At 38.5% G+C, this 19,310-nt stretch overlaps 1 protein-coding gene across 2 annotated transcripts; it reads left to right on the top strand.

The window, feature by feature from the left end:
- Window positions 1-346: 346 nt before the first annotated feature.
- MOB1A (MOB kinase activator 1A) lies at window positions 347-18,862 on the top strand. Of its 2 annotated transcripts, none has more exons than XM_047068540.1 (6): window positions 347-544; window positions 4,342-4,505; window positions 9,656-9,749; window positions 11,121-11,254; window positions 15,708-15,871; window positions 17,700-18,862. In XM_047068540.1, the coding sequence occupies exons 1-6, from the start codon at window positions 531-533 to the stop codon at window positions 17,775-17,777; spliced, it is 648 nt and encodes a 215-aa protein (XP_046924496.1). In that variant the 5' UTR covers window positions 347-530; the 3' UTR covers window positions 17,778-18,862. The 2 variants fall into 2 exon arrangements, with proteins under 2 accessions (XP_046924496.1, XP_046924495.1); XM_047068539.1 differs by having other exon boundaries at window positions 348-544; window positions 4,339-4,505.
- The last annotated feature ends 448 nt before the right edge of the window (window positions 18,863-19,310 follow it).

Below are 19,310 nucleotides of genomic sequence, written 5' to 3'. Positions count from 1 at the left end.
GTATATTTTTAAAGGGCCAATTTCATATTATGTGAATTATATTTCCATTTAAAAATAAAACTAAATTTTTAAAAATTGCAGCGCTTTTAGAGACTCCTGCCATAAGGAGAAGATGGGACTGAACCCAACAGCAACAACGCAGACCAAGCACACGGTGAGCCACTCCTCCAGGTCGAGGAGAGCTACCTGACCACGCCTTCAGGAGAAGGCAGTCCCGGCTTGGAGGCTGCTGATTGGCTGAGCTTTAGGAGTGGGCGGGGCGCAAAGGGGCGCGCCCAGTCCCTCTCGCAGGGGCGGGGCGAGCCGAAGCCTTAGCTCGCGAGATTTTGCTGGTTCCGCATTTCGGGTCGGCAAGGTGGGGGTGGCGAGCGTAGCAGCTAGCACCGGCAAGACCCCCGGCTCGGAGCAGCGGCGCTCGGTGTTTCCGCTGGCGGAGAGCTGAGGGCTGCCCGCTTCCTCGTGGTTCCCGCGCGGGTTACGAGTCCAGACCGCGGCGGGGGCCAACGGCCCCTCCCCTCCGAGGATAGAAGATGAGCTTCCTCTTGTGAGTGTGGCCGAGCCGAGGGCCCAAGGGCTGAAGGCCGAGGGCAAGGGCGAGGAAGGGGGCAAGGAGGCACCTGAGGCTAGGGCCGGGCCCCGGAGTTGGGGTCGAAGTGACTGACGTTTGCTTTGCCACCCCTCCCCCCACTCCCGCGGGCCACGGGGGAGGCCCGGACGTGGGCCCAGGCAGATGGAGGTGAAGGTCGAGGCAAAGGAAGCGGAGCGAGAGGGTTGCAGAGTAGTGAGGCTCCGAGGCCGGCAGTGCCTCCAAACTTTTCCGCCCGAGCGCCCCTGAGGGCGGCGGGACGACCCAGGGGCGGAACCCCGAACCCTGTCTCTGGGCTTCCCATTCCTTTCAAGTCTGGAGCCGTCTAGTCTAATGATCCATTCTGACTTAGCTTTTTACTCCACCGTTTGTCAAGTTTTATTACCTTCAGTATTAAATTACCCCCGTGGAAAAACACTGCCCCCGGAAAACGGGTAGTGCTGCAGTTTGGGAAGCTTGAAGTTAAGCTGCGGCCTTGCATGCAGACTTCTGTCCAGTGCGAATTCAGCCACATTGTGAATTTGTGTAGATTTTATTTATTCATTTTTAAGTAATCTCTACACCCAGTGTGGGGCTCAAACTTACAACTCCGAGATCAAGAGTGGCATGCTCTCTTGATTGAGCCAGCCAGGCTGGCCCTGTGACTTTGTGTAATTAACTTTTCCTGGGTAGAATCATATTTTAGAGATAAGGCCTGGGGCCCAAATGAGTCTTAAATGGAAACTTTTGTAAATTATCTGACGATTTTTGAAAAAATGTTTATTTTGAGAGAGAAAGAGAATCCCAAGCAGGCTCCGCACGGTCCCTGCAGAGCCCTGCTCAGCTCCACCTTACCAACTGTGAGATCATGACCTGAGCCAGAATGAGAGTCTGATGCTTAACCAAGTGAGCCACCCAGGCGCTCCTCTGATGATTCTTAAACATTTTTAGGTTTGGGAAGCATTGCTACAACACATTATTTTCAGGTGGCTCTCTCTACCTGGTACATTACTTGAATGTGTGTTGTGTGATTGAGTAAACATCCATCGTCCACATATTTGATATTTTCATTAAATTTATTATTAAATTGTATGGTATTCTGTAACCAGAGTTTATCCAGTTTCTTACTGTGAGAATGTTTTGCTTTGGGAAGCAAATTACACTCAGAGACTGAGTTGGTCTTTGCCAGCAGTTTATTTAACCTAGGTTTGCTGTAGGAATTTCATAAGCCAAATGCATACAGGATAAGTTTCTTAATAAGCTAGTGAAATATTTCAAATCAGTGATAGATTATTTACACTATTGTTCCAGGCAAGGGGACATGAAAGAAATAAAGTCCAAATTTAGTTGAGGTGTATCTTTATAGGAGTCAGTACTGAGGAGAGGAGTTGGGCTTACCCAACCCAGAGCTGAGGTCCAGCTGCCAGCACGAAAGTAAAAGTTCCTTGTTGCCAGGGAACCGTGGCGCTGGTGTTGACCGGCAGGTGGATTTTCCTTCTGGGGCTGGGCATTTGTGTGGCAGGGGCTAATTGTCCCAAGGTTTACAGAGAACTGTTCAGATCATCAGAGTGTCACCTTGCCCAGACCCAACACTCTTGAGGACTCTTCACAAATTCTTGGTATTTGTAGTCAAAATGTCTCCTTGCCGTAGTTACTTCTTAATAAGTTTTCATTGTTAAGCCCCAGCAGGGTCCCTGAGCAGCTGAACTACTGAGTTATGGGTGAGAACAGATGAGAGGATGATGTCTTGACACAATTTACTTTATTCTTATATGAAAACTTTTTTTTGTTTTGTCATAAACAAGTGAATTAAAACAAACTTAAGTCATAAACAAATGGATTAAAACAAGTCATAAATGGATTTGAAATCTTATCAAACCAATACAGAGCAGAGAAATTTGGATTCTGTCTAGTATTTTGCTGTTATAAAATAGCACTATGGAGAATATCTGTTCAAATTATTTTTTCCTACCTGTCGATTATTTTTTAGGAGTATGGTCTACACAGTATGATTACCATGTCTAGAAGTTTGTATGACTTAGATTATAATTGTAAATTTCCATATTACTGGAACAGTCTCTCCCTTCTCCCCCAAAGTCTTTCTCTTATGAGTTCATGTTAAATTAGTGGTTTGATTGTGGATGCTCAGTTGCTTAGTTACTTTTTGGATCTAAATGTGAGGCCCTTTTTTTCTTTTTGTTTTGTTGACAGGCATTTGAGTTTCCACTTTTTGACTGTTATGAATAATGCAGCCATTATTCATCTGTAACTTTTATATACATCTGTAACTTTTGTGTACAGATTTTTGTATTGGATGTACAGGTTCATTTCTCATTCTGTCCGAGTAGAATGAGAAGTTATATAGTAACTGTTTAACCTTTTGAGGAACTGCCAAACTTTTTCAAAACACTGCACCATTTTGCATTCCCACCAGCACTGCATGAGAGTTTCAATTTACCTACATCCTAAGTAGCACTTGTTAATTGTCTTTTTGATTATAGTCATCCTGAATGAATGTGAAATGTTCTCTCATGATTTTAATTTGCATTTTCCTAATGACTAATGATGGTCAGCATATTTTTGTATGCTATTGGCCATTTGTATATCTTCTTTGGAGTAATGTCTGTTTGAATCTTGTGATCATTTTTATTTATTTATTTATTTATTTATTTATTTATTATTATTATTTTTAACGTTTATTTTTGAGAGAGACAGAGATAGAATGTGAGTGGGTTAAGGGCAGAGAGAGAGGGAGGCACAGAAGCAGAAGCAGGCTCCGGGCTCTGAGCTGTCAGCACAGAGCCCGACGCGGGGCTCAAACTCATGAGCCGTGAGATCATGACCTGAGCTGATGTCGACGCTCAACCGACTGAGCCAACCCAGGCACCCCTCTTGTGATCATTTTTAAATTGGGTTGTTTTTTTGTTTTTAAGTTGGAAGAATTCTTTATCCTGGATACAGGTCCTTTATCACCTCTATGAATCGCAAATACTTTCTCCCGTTTTGTGGATTGTTTACACTGTTTTGATGGTACCATTTGAAGCATAAAGGTATTAATTGAGATGATCATATTGAATCTTGAGATATCATTTCATGTTAGTTTTCTTTTTCTTAAGATTTTATTTTTAAGTAATCTCTACACCCAATGTGGGCCTCAAACTCAACCCTGATATTAAGAGTTGCATGCTCTTCCTCTGGTGCCCCCTTTCTAACGTTCTCGATGCATTTACAGAATGGACTTCCACTGTACATTTTGTCTTTTAATATGTTAAACTATGTCTTGAGATCTTTCCATGTGAATACATGTAGCTCTATCTTGTTCTTAACTACTGTATAGTATTCCATGTTATGGATGTATTGTGATTTATTTATTCCTCTACTAATAAGCTTTAGGATTGTTTCCACATTTTTCACCGTTAAAACCAATCTTGGGAAGCACATCCTTATCCATATCTAGGAGAAATACCTAGAAGTAGAAGGGATGGGTTGAAAGTACTTCCGTGTCTGTAGATCTTGTTATATTGCCTTCCCAAAATATTATACACTTTACCCTTTCACTAAGTGTATTAAAATACTAATTTCTCTTTTACCCTAGCTCACACTTAATGTAATTATTTTAACTTTTGGCACTCAGATTAGGATCATAACACCCTCCCCATCCTGGCACTTTTCAGGGAGTATTTTTTATTTTCAGAACAATTTATATGCCTAAAATTATGCCATGCTGCTTTCAGTCCTAAAAATCGATAATACTTTTACTTTCAACCTAACAGCAGCAGCCGCTCTTCCAAAACGTTCAAACCAAAGAAGAATATTCCTGAGGGCTCTCATCAGTACGAACTCTTAAAACATGCAGAAGCAACTCTGGGAAGTGGGAATCTGAGACAAGCTGTTATGTTACCAGAGGGAGAGGACCTCAATGAATGGATTGCTGTTAACAGTAAGTTTTCAATAGCATTCAGCTTTGCTGATTTATAAGAACATTTTGCCAACATTTTTTTGTTAATGAATTTCCTTTTACAGGTATAACTGTTGTAGTATAATGCTGTACCTGTAAAGAAACTCAGAAGTACAAATACATTAGAAACTGTGTTCTTTTCAGAGTACTTGGTTGTAGCCAGTGTGGTTGAGTAGACAGACTGGAGGAGAAACGTTGAGTGCTTTAGGTTAATTTCTGAGGATAGAATGGATGAATTGCTGAGTAAGGTCAAATAAAAGATTGGAATGCAAAATTCTATGACTTTGCAGGGAACGCATCCTCACAGTTGCACCCCCACTCCCAGCAGCTCTCATCTGCCTGCGTATACACAAAAGTCCGTTGCAGTTCATATGGGCAGTCACTTGACTGTTGTGACTTAGAAGTGGTCAGAAGGAAATTAAGAAATTGGGAGAAAACAGGAGGGACCCATGAGCTGAAAATCACTCTGAGTTCAAGAAAGCTAGCATTACATGGAAAGTTATATGTACTGAAGTTAGAGATTTGAATATTTGAGCCTGTCATTTCTTTTTTTTCTTTTTTCTTTTAATTTTAGAGAGTCTGTGCACACGAGTGGGGGAGAGGGGTGGTGGGGGAGAGAAAGAGAATCTTAAGCAGGCTTCACCTCAGTGCAGAGCCCAATGCGGAGCTTGATCCCAGGACTCTGGGATTGTGACCTGAGCCCAAATCAAGATTGATCTCAACCAACTGAGCCACCCAGGTGCCCCAAGCCTGTCATTTCTGAGATCAGTGCTGGGTGATAAGGTTTAAATCTGTTAGGAAGTTTAGATGTTACAGGAATTTTTAAACTTCTTAATGGAAAATTTCAAACATACAGAAGTAGAGAAACTAGTATGGTGAATTCCCAGGCATCCATTATCCACTTTCAACAACTGTCAATTCATGGCCAGTTCATGCTTCTGTATCTCACCCTGATTGTTTTTTTTCTTTCTATATTTTCATTCCTCCCTCTCCACCTCCCTCCCCTCCCCACCTCTCCCCACTCCTCTTTGTTCCTCATTTGCAGGCTGACCCACCTCTCCCTGATTGATTTGAAGTGAATCCCAAATATATTTCATTTATAAATATTCCCTATCTCTAAAAGACAAGAACACCCCCTTTTAAAGATAATGACTACTGTCATTCCTTTGTTAGCAAATATCCAGTCAGTGTTCACATTTTCCCTGATTGTCTTATAAATGTTTCTCTTTTTTTTAATTTTAATTTTTAAAAGTGTTCTATTATTTATTTTTGAGAGAGAGAGAGAGACAGAGCATGAGTGAGGGAGGGACAGAGAGAGAGTGAGACACAGAATCTGAAGCAGGCTCCAGGCTGTCAGCACAGAGCCCGATGTGGGGTTCGAACTCACGAACTGTGAGATCATGATCTGAGCAGAAGTCGGACACTCAACCAACTGAGCCACCCAGGTGCCCCTAAATGTTTCTTTTTAAAAAAAAATTATGGTTGTTTTAAATCAGGACTAATAAGGCCTGTGTGTAATGTTCTTGAATCTCTTAATCCACAGGTTTCCCCTCATTGCAGTCTATTTTTCTTGCTATTTTGTTATTGTTGAAGAAACCAGTTCATTTGTTTACCACAGTATGAATTCTGTTGATTATACCCTCAGGGCATCCATTATGTTCTCTTCTTCCTTTTATTTCCTGTAAATGTTAGATCTACAGCAACACTGTCCAGTATAATTTCCTGCAATGATGCATATGTTCTATGTCTGTACTGTGGCCATTTAGCTCTAGAAATGTGGCTAGAGTGACTGGAACTAAATTTTAAATTTACTTTTAATGTAAGTAGCCGTATGTGGCTAGCGGCACCCATGTTTGCACAGATTTGGAGCTTTGTTCAAATTCAAGTTTGATTTTGTTTGTTTGTAAGACTACTTCAGTGGTGGCATATACTCCCAACCGTGTGTATACTTCCATGGTGTCTAGCTATCTTTTTATGTGGAGTTAATTCAGCTAATGCTAATCACTCCTTTGACCAGCACTGTCTGATAGAAATATAATGTGCACTACAAATGTAATTTAAAACTCTAGTAGCCATATTGAGAAAAATTTTTGTTTTCTTCAGCACATTAAAAAGCCATTATTCATATTACTAAGAGAAAAAAACAAGTTACAGAACTATGTGATATATTTTGTGTAACACAGGACAAAGGTACTTAGGAGGCAGGAGACAAAAAAAAAAAATAATGTAGTGGTTATCTGTAAGAGGAAGTTGGAGTGACTGGGATTAAGATTTATCATTTATAGGGGTGCCTGGGTGGTTCAGTTGGTTAAGTGTCTGACTTTGGCTCAGGTCATGATTTCACAGTTTGTGAGTTTGAGCCCTGTGTCAGGCTCTGTGCTGACATCTCAGAGCCTGGCGACTGCTTTGGATTCTGTTGTCCCCTTCTCTCTGCCCCTCCCCACTCATGCTCTGTTTCTCTCTCTCTCTCTTTCTCTCTCTCTCTCAAAAATAAAACATTAAAAAAAAATCACTATATATTTTCATATATCTTTTTATTTGTGAACCATGTGAAGCATAATATATTCAAAAAAGACCCTCCCCTGTTCTTTTATTTTTAATCTTTTTAATGTTTATTTTTAATTAAAAAAATTTTTTTTAATGTTTATTTTTGAGGGAGGCACCTAGGGTGGCTCAGTCGGTTAAGCGTCCGACTTCAGCTCAGATCATGATCTCATGGTTCGTGAGTTCGAGCCCCGCGTCAGGCTCTGTGCTGACAGCTCGGAGCCTGGAGCCTGCTTCCTATTCTGTCTCCCTCTCTCTCTGCTCCTCCCTTGTTCACACGCTGTCTCTCAAAAATAAATAAAGATTAAAAAAAATTAAATGTTTATTTTTGAGAGAGAGCATGTGAACAGGGGATGGGCAGAAAGAGAGGGAGACACAGAATCCAAAGGAGGCTCCAGACTCTGAGCTGTCAGCACAGAGCCCGACGTGGGGCTCGAACTCAGGAGCTGTGAGATCATGACCTGAGCCAAAGTCGGGCATTTAACCACTCAACCTACTGAGCCACCCAGACACCCCTCTCCCCTGTTCTTTTAAACCTTAACTCAAATTATCATCTGTTATTTTGAAGGCATCTGTTGGCCTTCTTCAGCCTTCAGTTTTTGAGACTTTTTCTTTAGGTTAGCTGTTCTCAAAACTTTCAGTCTCAAGATCCCTTTATTCTCTAAAAAATTATCAAGAACCCCAAAGAGCTTTTAATTATGTAGGTTATATCTAGTGACACTTACTGTGTTAGAAATTAAAATTGAGACATTTTAAATACTTTTTAATTTTTTTATTAAAAATTTTTTAACATTTATTATAATAAATAATAAATTATATATTATATAATTAATAATAAATTGAGAGACAAAGAGAGACAGAGCATGAGCATAGGAGGGGCAGAGAGAGGAGGAGACACAGAATCCAAAGCAGTCTTCAGGCTCTGAGCTGTCAGCACAGAGCCTGACGCGGGGCTTGAACTCAGAAACCACGAGATCATGACCCGAGCTGAAGTCGGACACTTAACTGACTGAGCCACCCAGGCGCCCCATAAATACTTTTTAATTTTTTAAAAATAACTCACTGCATGTTGACCTAAATATATTTTTATGAAAAATGATTGTTTTCCAGATTGAGTTTTAGTGATGAGTATGGCATTATTTTACATGTTTGGAAATCTCTTTTCATGTTTGGCTTAATAGGAGACAACCGAGTTGTCCTGTCCACTTCTGCATTCATTCTGTTGTGATGCCTCACATCAGGAGCCTCTGGACAACTCCACTGTGCCTTCTGAGAGGATGAGTGTGAAAGCCATTGAAATGCTCTGACCTCACAGATGCCCTTTGAAACTAGGAGGGATCCCCGGACCACATTTTGAGAACAGCTGCTTTAGACCAATAAGCCAGCACACCATCTGGGCATACTGTTTGTTTTGAATGAATATTTAATGCCTATTACTTTCTTAGAAACATGACTCATTAAGAGGAAGGTTTATAAGTGAGGGAGTTTTATATAAAAATCCTTTTGACAAGGTGGAACTTTTTTATCTACTTGATTTTTAAGAAACTTGGAAAAGCCCGAGTTGGTTTCTAGGTACTCATTTAGACAGGGAACTGAAACATTTTTTCAAACTTTCCAAAGCTTATGTGTGTGTCTTTGCAGAGGAATATTTTACTCAGATAAGTTCATTACTTACCCCCTTCCTCCTCCATTGTCTTCCATACCTAGCTGAAGCTCCTGTAGGAAGTGCTCTCTGAGTACCTCAGCCCTTCAAGATGTTGTCTTTTCTCTGAACCCTTAACATGTTGTACTCTTTGTTTCAATTTTGTCCCTTCTCTTAGCTGGAGTCTCAGAGGCAAGGGGTATTATCCCATGTCCTTTTTATGTCCTCAGCATGAGTTAGGCTTCAGGTTATTTTTTTGTTTGTTTTGTTTTTTTAAATATTTACTTATTTTTGGGAGAGTGCAAGCGGGGGAGGGGTAGAGAAAGGGGGACAGAGGATCGGAAGCAAGCTTTATGCTGACAGGCTGACAGCAGCAAGCCCAGTTTGAGGCTCAAACTCACAAACCGTGAGCTCATGATCTGAGCCGAAGTCAGATGCTCAACCGACTGAGCCACCCAGGTGTCCTTAGGCTTCAGGTTTTTTATAAGATTTTTCAAATGCTTATTAATATAGCTGCTACACCTTCTCCTTCACAGTATATTCCACAACACTTTCTCCTAACACAAATGGTATTGTCTGGTCCAGATTGATAGCAAGCAATAGATTTTTTTTATTCCTTTGGATATAATCAAATTATATATTCTAATGATCCAATAGTCACCATTAAGTTAGAATTGCCGCTCATGTTTTATTTTCCTGCTCTTCTATGCTGGGTAAAAGCTTAGTATATTAAAGTGAATATATATTAAAAGTTAATTTTAAAGTTAAGTAAACAACTTGAGAAGAAGCAACTTAGAAGAAATTTGCAGTGCCTCTGGATTGTTGAATCTCCTGGGGATTTATTCAAGAACTTGAAGGCATTGTCCATTTTTCTTCAACTGAGAGGTCTGATATTTTACTGTGTTGGCACAAACATTTTAACACAATTTTCCTTTTATCTTTCCAGCTGTGGATTTCTTCAACCAGATCAACATGTTATATGGGACTATTACAGAATTCTGCACTGAAGCAAGCTGTCCAGTCATGTCTGCAGGTCCAAGGTACATATACTGCCTATTATATAGGTACTTGAAGTACTAAATAAAGCTAACTGCTAATTGATGCAAATCAAATTATAAAGCTTTTTTGTTTTTCTTATCTGTTTGCTTGTGTAAAAGTAGTTCAGTTTTATGAGTTCTCGAATACTTCCCTATAAGCTTTTTGTTATTAAATATTGTGGTATGTGGTATTTAGTATTTAATTGCATTATAGTAAGTAATGTTCAATTTTTTCTTGTGTGTAATTTATGTTAATTACTTGCAAATTGTGCTGCTTTAATCTGGCTCAAAGATGCTAGGTTTTAAAAGTCTGACTATAGAGGCACGTGGGTGGCTCAGTTGGTTAAGCGTCCGACTCTTGATCTCGGCTCAGGGTTTGTGAGATCAAGCCCTGCCTTGGGCTGCGTACTGTCAGCTTGGAGTCTGCTTGGGATTCTCTCGCTCCTTCTCTGCCTCTCCCTAGCTTGTGAGTGGGTGTGTGCGTGTGCGCGCTGGCTCGCTCGCTCTCTCTCAAAATAAATAAATAAACTTTAAAAATAAAAAATAGAAAATTTGACTAAAATAAATTTCAAGAAATATTAAGAAACATGGAACTCTTTATCACCCATAATGTTAAGTCAAAGTGTGGTGGGATTAATGTTTTAGTGTGTTTCTTTCCAGTCTTTTTGCCAATAATTGGCCATTTTATGTGAGGATAGATGGTATTGAGTGAGATATTTACCCCTTGGGAAAAAACTGTCCTTCCTGAATTTGCTACAGGTATAAAGGAAAAAAAGTCTCCAATGAGTTTATAGTCCTATTTTTAATTACAGTATTTTGGAGGAATGTTTTTATTTTGTGTTAAGTTTTATTAATTAAACTTCTCTGTGGCTTAAATGCTTCACACAGTGAAGTTTTGCAGAAGTCTTAATCATTCTAGCTCAGCAAAGGGAGAGAGGATAAGATGCATGCCTCAGGATGTTTCTTTACTTACCCTCTCCAAGAAACAGTCTTACTGTCTTGACTCTGATGTTGATACTTTCATGGCCAACTGTTGTAGAATGGGGTGGATGCATCAGTCTCTTACCCAGTCCTCAGCACCCCCTGCCTGGAATGTGTAGTTCCTTTATCTTTCCTAGGGCTGTGTTAAAAAAAAAAAAAATCCATTCTGGCACTGGCAGCTGCCACATTATCCTCCTTTTCTCTTTCAATTATAGCTCATATTTCAGGATAATTCTGTAGGGAACTTTGAGTAATCTTCAGTAGAACTTGAGAGGTAATTTAATAAAGTTGTATGTAACGTCTACTGAGAAATTGTGGGCCTACTTTGATTACAAGTTGTAGATTTGTTAATGTTTTTGAAAACTCATATCAATAAAATCTTTTTCTCCCCAGATATGAATATCATTGGGCAGATGGTACCAATATTAAAAAGCCAATCAAATGTTCTGCTCCAAAATACATTGACTATTTGATGACTTGGGTTCAGGATCAGCTTGATGATGAAACTCTTTTTCCTTCCAAGATTGGTAAGTTATAATGTTGAACTGTTTTTCTTTTTAACTGATAAATGTGTTGTGTTCTTTTTAATACTCTGTTACTTTAAAAAAAAAAAAAAGTAATAAAGACTGCTAAATTCCTCTCCAAAAAGATTGTACATGCAAAATCCCTTCTGTTGTGTTTGTGTCTGCCTGTGTTTTTTCACTATTACTTGTTGGCTACTCAGTTTTTATTCTTTTCAATTTGGGTAAATTTGTCTTAATGTACTTAATGTATTTAAAAAAATACTGATTTGGATTATTGATCATTATTTTCTGTTTCTATCCTTTGTCCATTTCTTTGTGTGGTAAGGATATTAGCTCATTGTATGTGTTATATGTATTTTTCCCCAGGTTGCCTTTTTCTTACTTTGTTCATGAGGTATTCTTGCTGTATGTAACTTTCTTATTTTGTCCTGCTGATCTTTTCCTTTATGATGTATGGATTTTAGTACAATGATTAGAAAGGGTTTCCCTATTTCAAGATTATAAAAATATTTGTCCACTTTTTCATTTAGTACTTTTGTGGTTTTGTTTTTATGTTTAAATCTTTGTTCTTGCCAGAAATTTTTTTCTCAAGGTTCCCTCCATTTTTTTCCAGTTATAAATGCTAATCAGTTTGTCCAACACTATTTATCAAATACATGTGTCGTTTCTCCCCAGATTATTTATGTGTACACCAGATTGCCATATAATTTGGAGTCTTTCATTCTCTTTATCTGTTCCTACAGGGATTCCACACTGTTTTAATAACCATGGCCATAGATCTTTGAGCATCTTGTAGGGCTAGTCTCTCTTCCTTCCTCTTCTTTTTCAGAATATTCACCGCTATTCTGGGATATTTGTTCTTCCAAAGAACTTAGAATCATTTTTGCAAGGTAAAATAAAAATATTCATGAGATTTTGATTATTATTTCATTCAAGTTGTAGATTAATATAGGCAGTCTTATTCTCTTGACAATACTGAGTCTTTCTACCCAAGAACAAGATATATTTCTTCATTTCTTCATGTCTTTTATTTCTTCCTCTTACGCAGTTCTATAGTTTACTTTGTTAATTTTTCAAGTTTCTTAAGTTTATCCCTAGACATTTTGTGTTTTTTTAATTGATACCTGCCTTCCACATGGTTATTGTTTAGTATATAGGAAAGCTATTGATTTTCATATAAATTTTTATATAAGTTGACCATCAGATTCTGATTATTTTAGTTGTTTCGGTTGGTTTTCTTGAGTTTTTGAAGTATGCAATCACATTAAGATAATATTAATTTTGCCTCTTCCTTTCTGATATGGGTGTTTCTTGTATAAGTCTTATCTAATTGCCCCAGAGTAGTGCTGAGTAATGGTGATGATGGCAGACATCCTTTTGTTTCCTTACTTTGATGCAAGTGCTTCTAGTACTTCAGCATTAAGCAGGAATCGTGCTTTTGGTTAGAGGTGTGTGAATTTTTAAAACTCAGGTATGGTTGTTGAGTTTTGTGATATTTTCCCAGTGTCTGTTGTTGGTCACCATAAGGTTTTCTCCAGTATATGTAGATTTTTAATGTTTTACTGGAATCGTATTTTTTATTTGCTAATATTTTGATTAAGATTTTGGCTTCACTATTCATGAGATCACTCCTTGTCATTTTCAGTTTAAGAGTGTCTTATGAGCAACAGGTTGGATTCTGTCTTATCTGTTCTGGCTGCTAATAATAAAAATGCCAGAGATCAGATAGCTTATGAATAACAAAAAGTTACTTTTCAGTTCTAAAGGCTGGAAGTCTAAGATCAGGGTGCCAGCATAGTTGGGTCCTTGCGAAGGCCCACTTTTGGGTCTCAGGCTGCTGACTTCTTACCTAGTCTTCATATAGTGGAAGGTGTCAGCAAAAGTTCTCTGGGGCCTCTTTGATAAGGGCACGATCCCACTCCTGAGGGCTATGCGCTTGTGACCTAATCACTTCCCAGAGTCCTGCCTCCTAATAACATCATCTGGGCATTAGGATTTCAACATAGGAGTTTTGAGGAGATAGACACATTCAGACCCTGGCAGATTCCTTACTGCAATCTAATCAGTGGCTCTTTCAGGGGAAAGCATGTATCATATTACACCTGGTCTGTTTGCCGTTGGTCAACTTTTCCATTTTATTATTAAACCTTTTATTTCCTCTCTCGCCGATTCTTTTTTTTGTTTTGTTTTTTAATTTTATTTTTTATTTTCAAAAATTTACATCCAAATTAGTTAGCATATAGTGCAACAATGATTTCAGGAGTAGATTCCTTAGTGCCCCTCCCCATTTAGCCCATCCCCTCTCCCACAACCCCTCCAGTAACCCTCAGTTTGTTCTCCATATTTATGAGTCTCTTCTGTTTTGTCCTCTCCCTGTTTTTATATTATTTTTGCTTCCCTTTCCTTACGTTCATCTGTTCTGTGTCTCATACGAGTGAGTCCTTGTATGAGTGAAGTCATATAATGTTTGTCTTTCTCTGACTAATTTCGCATAGCGTAATACCCTCTGGTTCCATCCACGTAGTTGCAAATGGCAAGATTTCATTCTTTTTGATTGCCGAGTAATACTCCATTGTATATATATACCACATCTTTATCCATTCATCCATCGATGGACATTTGGGCTCTTTCCATACTTTGGCTATTGTTGATAGTGCTGCTATAAACATGGGGGTGCATGTGTCCCTTCGAAACAGCACACCTGTATCCCTTGGATAAATGCCTAGTAGTGCAATTGCTGGGTCGTAGGGTAGTTCTATTTTTAGTTTTTTGAGGAACCTCCATACTGTTTTCCAGAGTGGCTGCACCAGTTTGCATTCCCATCTCACTGATTCTTTATTGTATATTGACTGTGCTTGAATGTTTCTGTTAAATTCAGTTTGGAAAGGGCTTGGTTTGAAACAAATTACTTACAGTTCTTTATTCATTAAAGAATATCTTCCCATTTATGGAAGATAAAGAATAGTTACAACTTTATTCTCTTTTTTCTGCTTTCCATTCTTCAGTAATTCGGCCTAATGTTCTGGAATCTTTTCCCCCCTCGGTTAGGCTGTTATCCACATTTTCTGCCGATTATTTATTCTTATTGGATAGAATTGTTTATTACTCATTTTGAACTAATACATCCAATTGTTAACTGTTCCTTTTATTAGCAAGATGCATATTTGTAAATTCTCAGAAAGGAGTTTGACTTAAAAATTCATCTCTTCAATACGGGAGTACAAGACCCAGTCCAGAAAAACATGCCCACAAGCTCCAGGATTATGTTTGAAAGTGCAAGTTGTTAGTGGCACCTGGCTGGCTCCATCAGTAGAGTGTGTGACTCTTGATTTCAGGGTTGTGAGTTCAAGCCCCATGTTGGGTGCAGAGCTTACCTTGAAAAAAAATTAATAAAATTTAAAACGAAATGAAAATGCAAGTTGTTAGCCAAGACTGATGTGGGAGAAATGAAAAAAATTAGCTTGAAAGAGTAAAAGACATTAAATTTCAGGCTATTAAATGGACTGGTTGAGAAAATGCATGAAAGGAGAAAGTGTTTTAACCTTTGTTTTCTGAAAGATCGAAGAAAGGAAAATGTTTCTTGAGCGGTGCTGTGGAATAGCTTATTAAGGCTGTCTAATCTAGGTTATTTTGGAAGCTGATGACTTATATGTTTATATACTGTTCTCCGTGCCACTGTATTGTCCTTCTGTCCCTGTTTTCTAAGACTTTGATCTTATCAGCTAGAATTCTCAGGAATTGAGACACATCCCCACCTACACTGCTTGGAGGGAGATTACCAAACCATCTCTCAGTTCATTTCTAAGGAAGTGTTCATTTTCTTTGCAAAATGGTGAGGTGCCCTTCCTCTCCTTTTCAGGAAGTGTATCTCTGTCTTGTACTATAGGAAAATGAAAATAGCACTTTGAAAAGATAAGATAAACAGTTGGGGACTCCTAATTTAAGGAAGAAAAACTAGTCTTTCAGAGTAATTCAGAAGATAAAATATTTGTAGACCATAGATTATAATGCCTTTTTCTCTTGGAATTTTCATTCCTAATTGAGTGCATGTGTGAGTGTAAAAATTTTTTAGAGTTACAAATTACAAAAATAGAAGTTTTTATTTATAGTCAAAATACTTATTCTTGTTGCATTGAATCTTGGGAAGAAACTCTAGTGTTAAATAGCTAAAATTATGTTTATGTTAACTTTGATTCAACGGCACATCATAGGTTGATGTCTGTGCCTATTAGTCTAAGGCAGTCAGAACAAGCATGCTATGTGAGGATACCTCATATATTTGTTTGAGATTTTTTTTTTCCCTTTGCCCTTTAAAAAAATATCTGGAAAATAGGCTTGTATTTGTGAATGTGTGTGTTTGTGTGTTGGAGTTGCATATGGCAGTTTCTAAACTTTCTACTGTTAGCTAAAAGACCAATTGATATGTGTATAAATGTACGTATATATTTGCTTACAGGTGTCCCGTTTCCCAAAAACTTTATGTCTGTGGCGAAGACCATTCTAAAGCGTCTGTTCCGGGTTTATGCCCATATTTATCACCAGCACTTTGATTCTGTGATGCAGCTGCAAGAGGAGGCCCACCTCAACACCTCCTTTAAGCACTTTATCTTCTTTGTTCAGGTAAGTTGAACTGTGTTGACTTCTTTGTCCTTTGTCTTGAACTCATTTGATTGGTAATTTTAATAAAGAGCAATTTACTGAGTTGTCTAATTTATAGACGTAGAGTGAAAATATAAGCAGAATTCTCTCTTTTCTCCTTTCCGTGTTGTTTACTTCATTGGTGTGCAGAGCGACATAGAAAGCTTCCCCCCCATTTTGGGCCTTCTGCCTCTGGCTGCCCCCACCGGGTCTCTGGTTAGGATGTGACAAAGAGCACCGGAAACCCAGGAGAGCTTTCCGTACCCCCCTGTTCCATCGCCACTGCCGAGTGAAGGGATACTATGAGAAAACGTCGGCAGTTGGGTTGTTTCATGAGATGGCTATATCCGAAAGAGAGACTGTTAGTCTCTGTCTTGGTTTAACCTTCCAGAAGTACCATTTCAGGCCAAATCTTATGAAGTCATCAGCTAGAAACTTCAAGGACCATCCCCTTCAGAGATGTGGCCTATTATTTATGGGCCCTTAATTGGAAGTGGAATTTTTAAAAATCAAAAGAGGGGCACCTGGGTGGCTCAGTTGTGTAACCTTCTGACTCTTGATCTAGGCTCAGGTCATGATGTCACAGTCCATGGGGTGGAGCCCCATATCAGGCGCTGTCAGTGGGATTTTCTCTCCCTCCTTCTCTGCCCCTCTCCCACTCGCTCTCAAAATATATAAAAAAAGAACATTTAAAAAATAAAAACAATTCATTATTTGAAAAAGATATTAAAGCAGCTTTAGAGATAGATAATTCTATATGCAAAATGTAACTACATCTGTCTAGACACTGTTTTTTGGTAGAAAAGTCAGTAGTTTTATAGTAGATCCTGTGTATTTCAGTTATATGTGCCACACAAAGGAGAATGTACTGTGCTTTTCTCTGTCTTCCTTCTGAGATTGTTGCACAGCATAGTTATAGGTGTAGTGTAGGTGCTGATACAGATGTATAGGTACAGATAGAGGGTGGGGGTGTAGTATAGCTATAGAATAGACAGACACCAGATAGATGTAGGTATAGATCTATGAAAGCAACAGATCCACTGCCCCTATCAAAAGCTCATGGCCACTATCAAAAGCTCATTGTATAGTTTTAAGATCATTTCCATGTAAATGCAAAAATATATATAGTTTTGATTTTAATGTTTTACTCAGTGAAGATCATGCTGATATATACAGTTGTTTTTTTAGTCAGTCCCTCTATATTTCAAAAAAATGAATAAAAATGATCCCATTTTTTTTTTTAATTTTTTTTTTTTTTTTTTAACGTTTATTTATTTTGGGACAGAGAGAGACAGAGCATGAACGGGGGAGGGGCAGAGAGAGAGGGAGACACAGAATCGGAAACAGGCTCCAGGCTCTGAGCCATCAGCCCAGAGCCTGACGCGGGGCTCGAACTCACGGACCGCGAGATCGTGACCTGGCTGAAGTCGGACGCTTAACCGACTGCGCCACCCAGGCGCCCCAAATGATCCCATTTTAAAATGTTTACAGGGGTGCCTGGGTAGCTCAGTCGGTTGGCTCAGGTCACGATCTCAGGTTCATTGGGATGGAGCCCCGCATCAGGTTCCGCGCTGAGTGTGGAACCCTGGTTGGGATTCTCTCTTTTTCCCTCTGCCCCTCTTCCCTGCTCAGGTGTGAGTACATTCTCTCTCTCTCTCTCAAAAAAAAAAAAAAAAAAAAAAAGTTTACAGAGATGATTTCATCACTTTTTGGATTTCAGAAAACTAGGGTTAGGAATCCCTTCTCTGATATTTGCAGAGTTTTAATATTAGATCTGTTTTTAAATTTTACTTTTCTTCTCTTTTTTTAGGAGTTTAATCTGATTGATAGGCGTGAGTTGGCACCTCTTCAGGAATTAATTGAGAAGCTTGGATCGAAAGACAGATAAATGTTTCTTCTAGAACACAGTTACCCTCTTGCTTCATCTGCTAGAACTCTCTCATTGCTCTCTGTTATAGACTAGTGATACAGACTTTAAAAGAACAGGATTAAAAAGACACCTGTTGTTTGTGTCTACTGATAAAATTGTCCCAAAGGTAGGTTGGCCTAATCCTTCAGTGAGAAATTCAAGACACAGCTGAATCTGAGGCACTGTGTGACCACTCCTGTTATTGTCAGAGTCATACTTGGTTGTAATATGTGATGACTAACATAAAGTCTATTAGTTTACTTACGCTTTTACTGAAGAAAATGTGCTTCGGGTAGCAGCATAATGACTATTGAGAATTCCCACCAATAATTTATTAACAGGTTTCCAGAGCAAATTACCTAATAATGCATTCAGATCTGTTTTATTCTGCTTTTATTTACACATAGAAGAGATATTTTTAAGTTTCCTTAAGATTTAGAACATTTGTGTGTTACTTTGGATAACCTTTTAGTTTGAAGTTTGTATGCTAGTGTTTTTATAGATAAGAATATATATATATATATATATATGTTTATTTTTTCAAAATTCATGATTGCATTTTAAATCCTCATATGACCTGTGTGGTTGGTATGGGAGTAACCAGAGTTATTTCTAAAATGACTTTATTTTTTAATCTTTATTTGGGATTTTATTCACATAAACCTATCTAAATTTTTAGGAGTGTGTATATCACAAATAATTTTCTTAAGGCATGTAAGGGTAGTCTTTTACATTTTTATTTTGAAATGCTTCATTCAGATTAATTTGAATAGGTAGGCTGAGAAAAAGACTGCAAAAAATTATAACAAATTTAGGTCTCAGAACCACTATTTTCATTCATGTTGTTTTTCAGAGGCCTTGAAATTCTGGATAGGAGAATGGAAGAAAGTACTCAGAGTACTTGATTATTTTCTTTTGAGTGTCCTTTAAAAAAAAAAAAAGAATTACTTCTATATGTTTTTGTTGTGACTTGAGACTTAATTAAGAGTAGTGTAGAAATACTTAATCTTTATCCCAATAAGGATAAAACTTAAGGAAGACCATAATAAAAAACCTTGAAGGTGTACACATCTTATTTTATAACACAGCTTAGTTTGGTGTGCTGTGTGTGTGTGTGTTTGTGTGTGTGTGTGTGTGTGTGTGTGTGTGTGTGTGTGTGTGTGTGTGTTGAAGGGAAACAAAATGGGAGGAATAAGTAAAAAATCTTACTTCATTCTGTTCGTAGTCCAAGGATGGATTGAGTCCCCATAGGTTTAATCCTGTTTTAATTGTTTTTGTATCAAAACTTGAAATTCTTCTATTGGGATAAAAAGAATCTTCCCCTCTAGTGAAATAAAAGCCGTTAGGTTTCTAGGATGTAGTAAACTCCAGCTGCCTGTTGAGAATGTACCGGGCACGGGTATACTAAAGACTGCCAGACTGGCGCTGCTTTAAGTTTGTCTGCATTCTGGGTTTCAGAGCCGTGATTTTTGCAGAGTACTCACCAACTCCCTTGATGGTTTTGATAAAACG

This window comes from Lynx rufus, unplaced genomic scaffold (genome assembly GCF_022079265.1).
Source record: "Lynx rufus isolate CCGP_SWC_20201006 ecotype Redwood Valley unplaced genomic scaffold, mLynRuf1.p SCAF_8, whole genome shotgun sequence".
Classification (NCBI taxonomy): Eukaryota; Metazoa; Chordata; class Mammalia; order Carnivora; family Felidae; genus Lynx; species Lynx rufus.
This window is presented reverse-complemented; position numbering and strand designations above follow the sequence as displayed.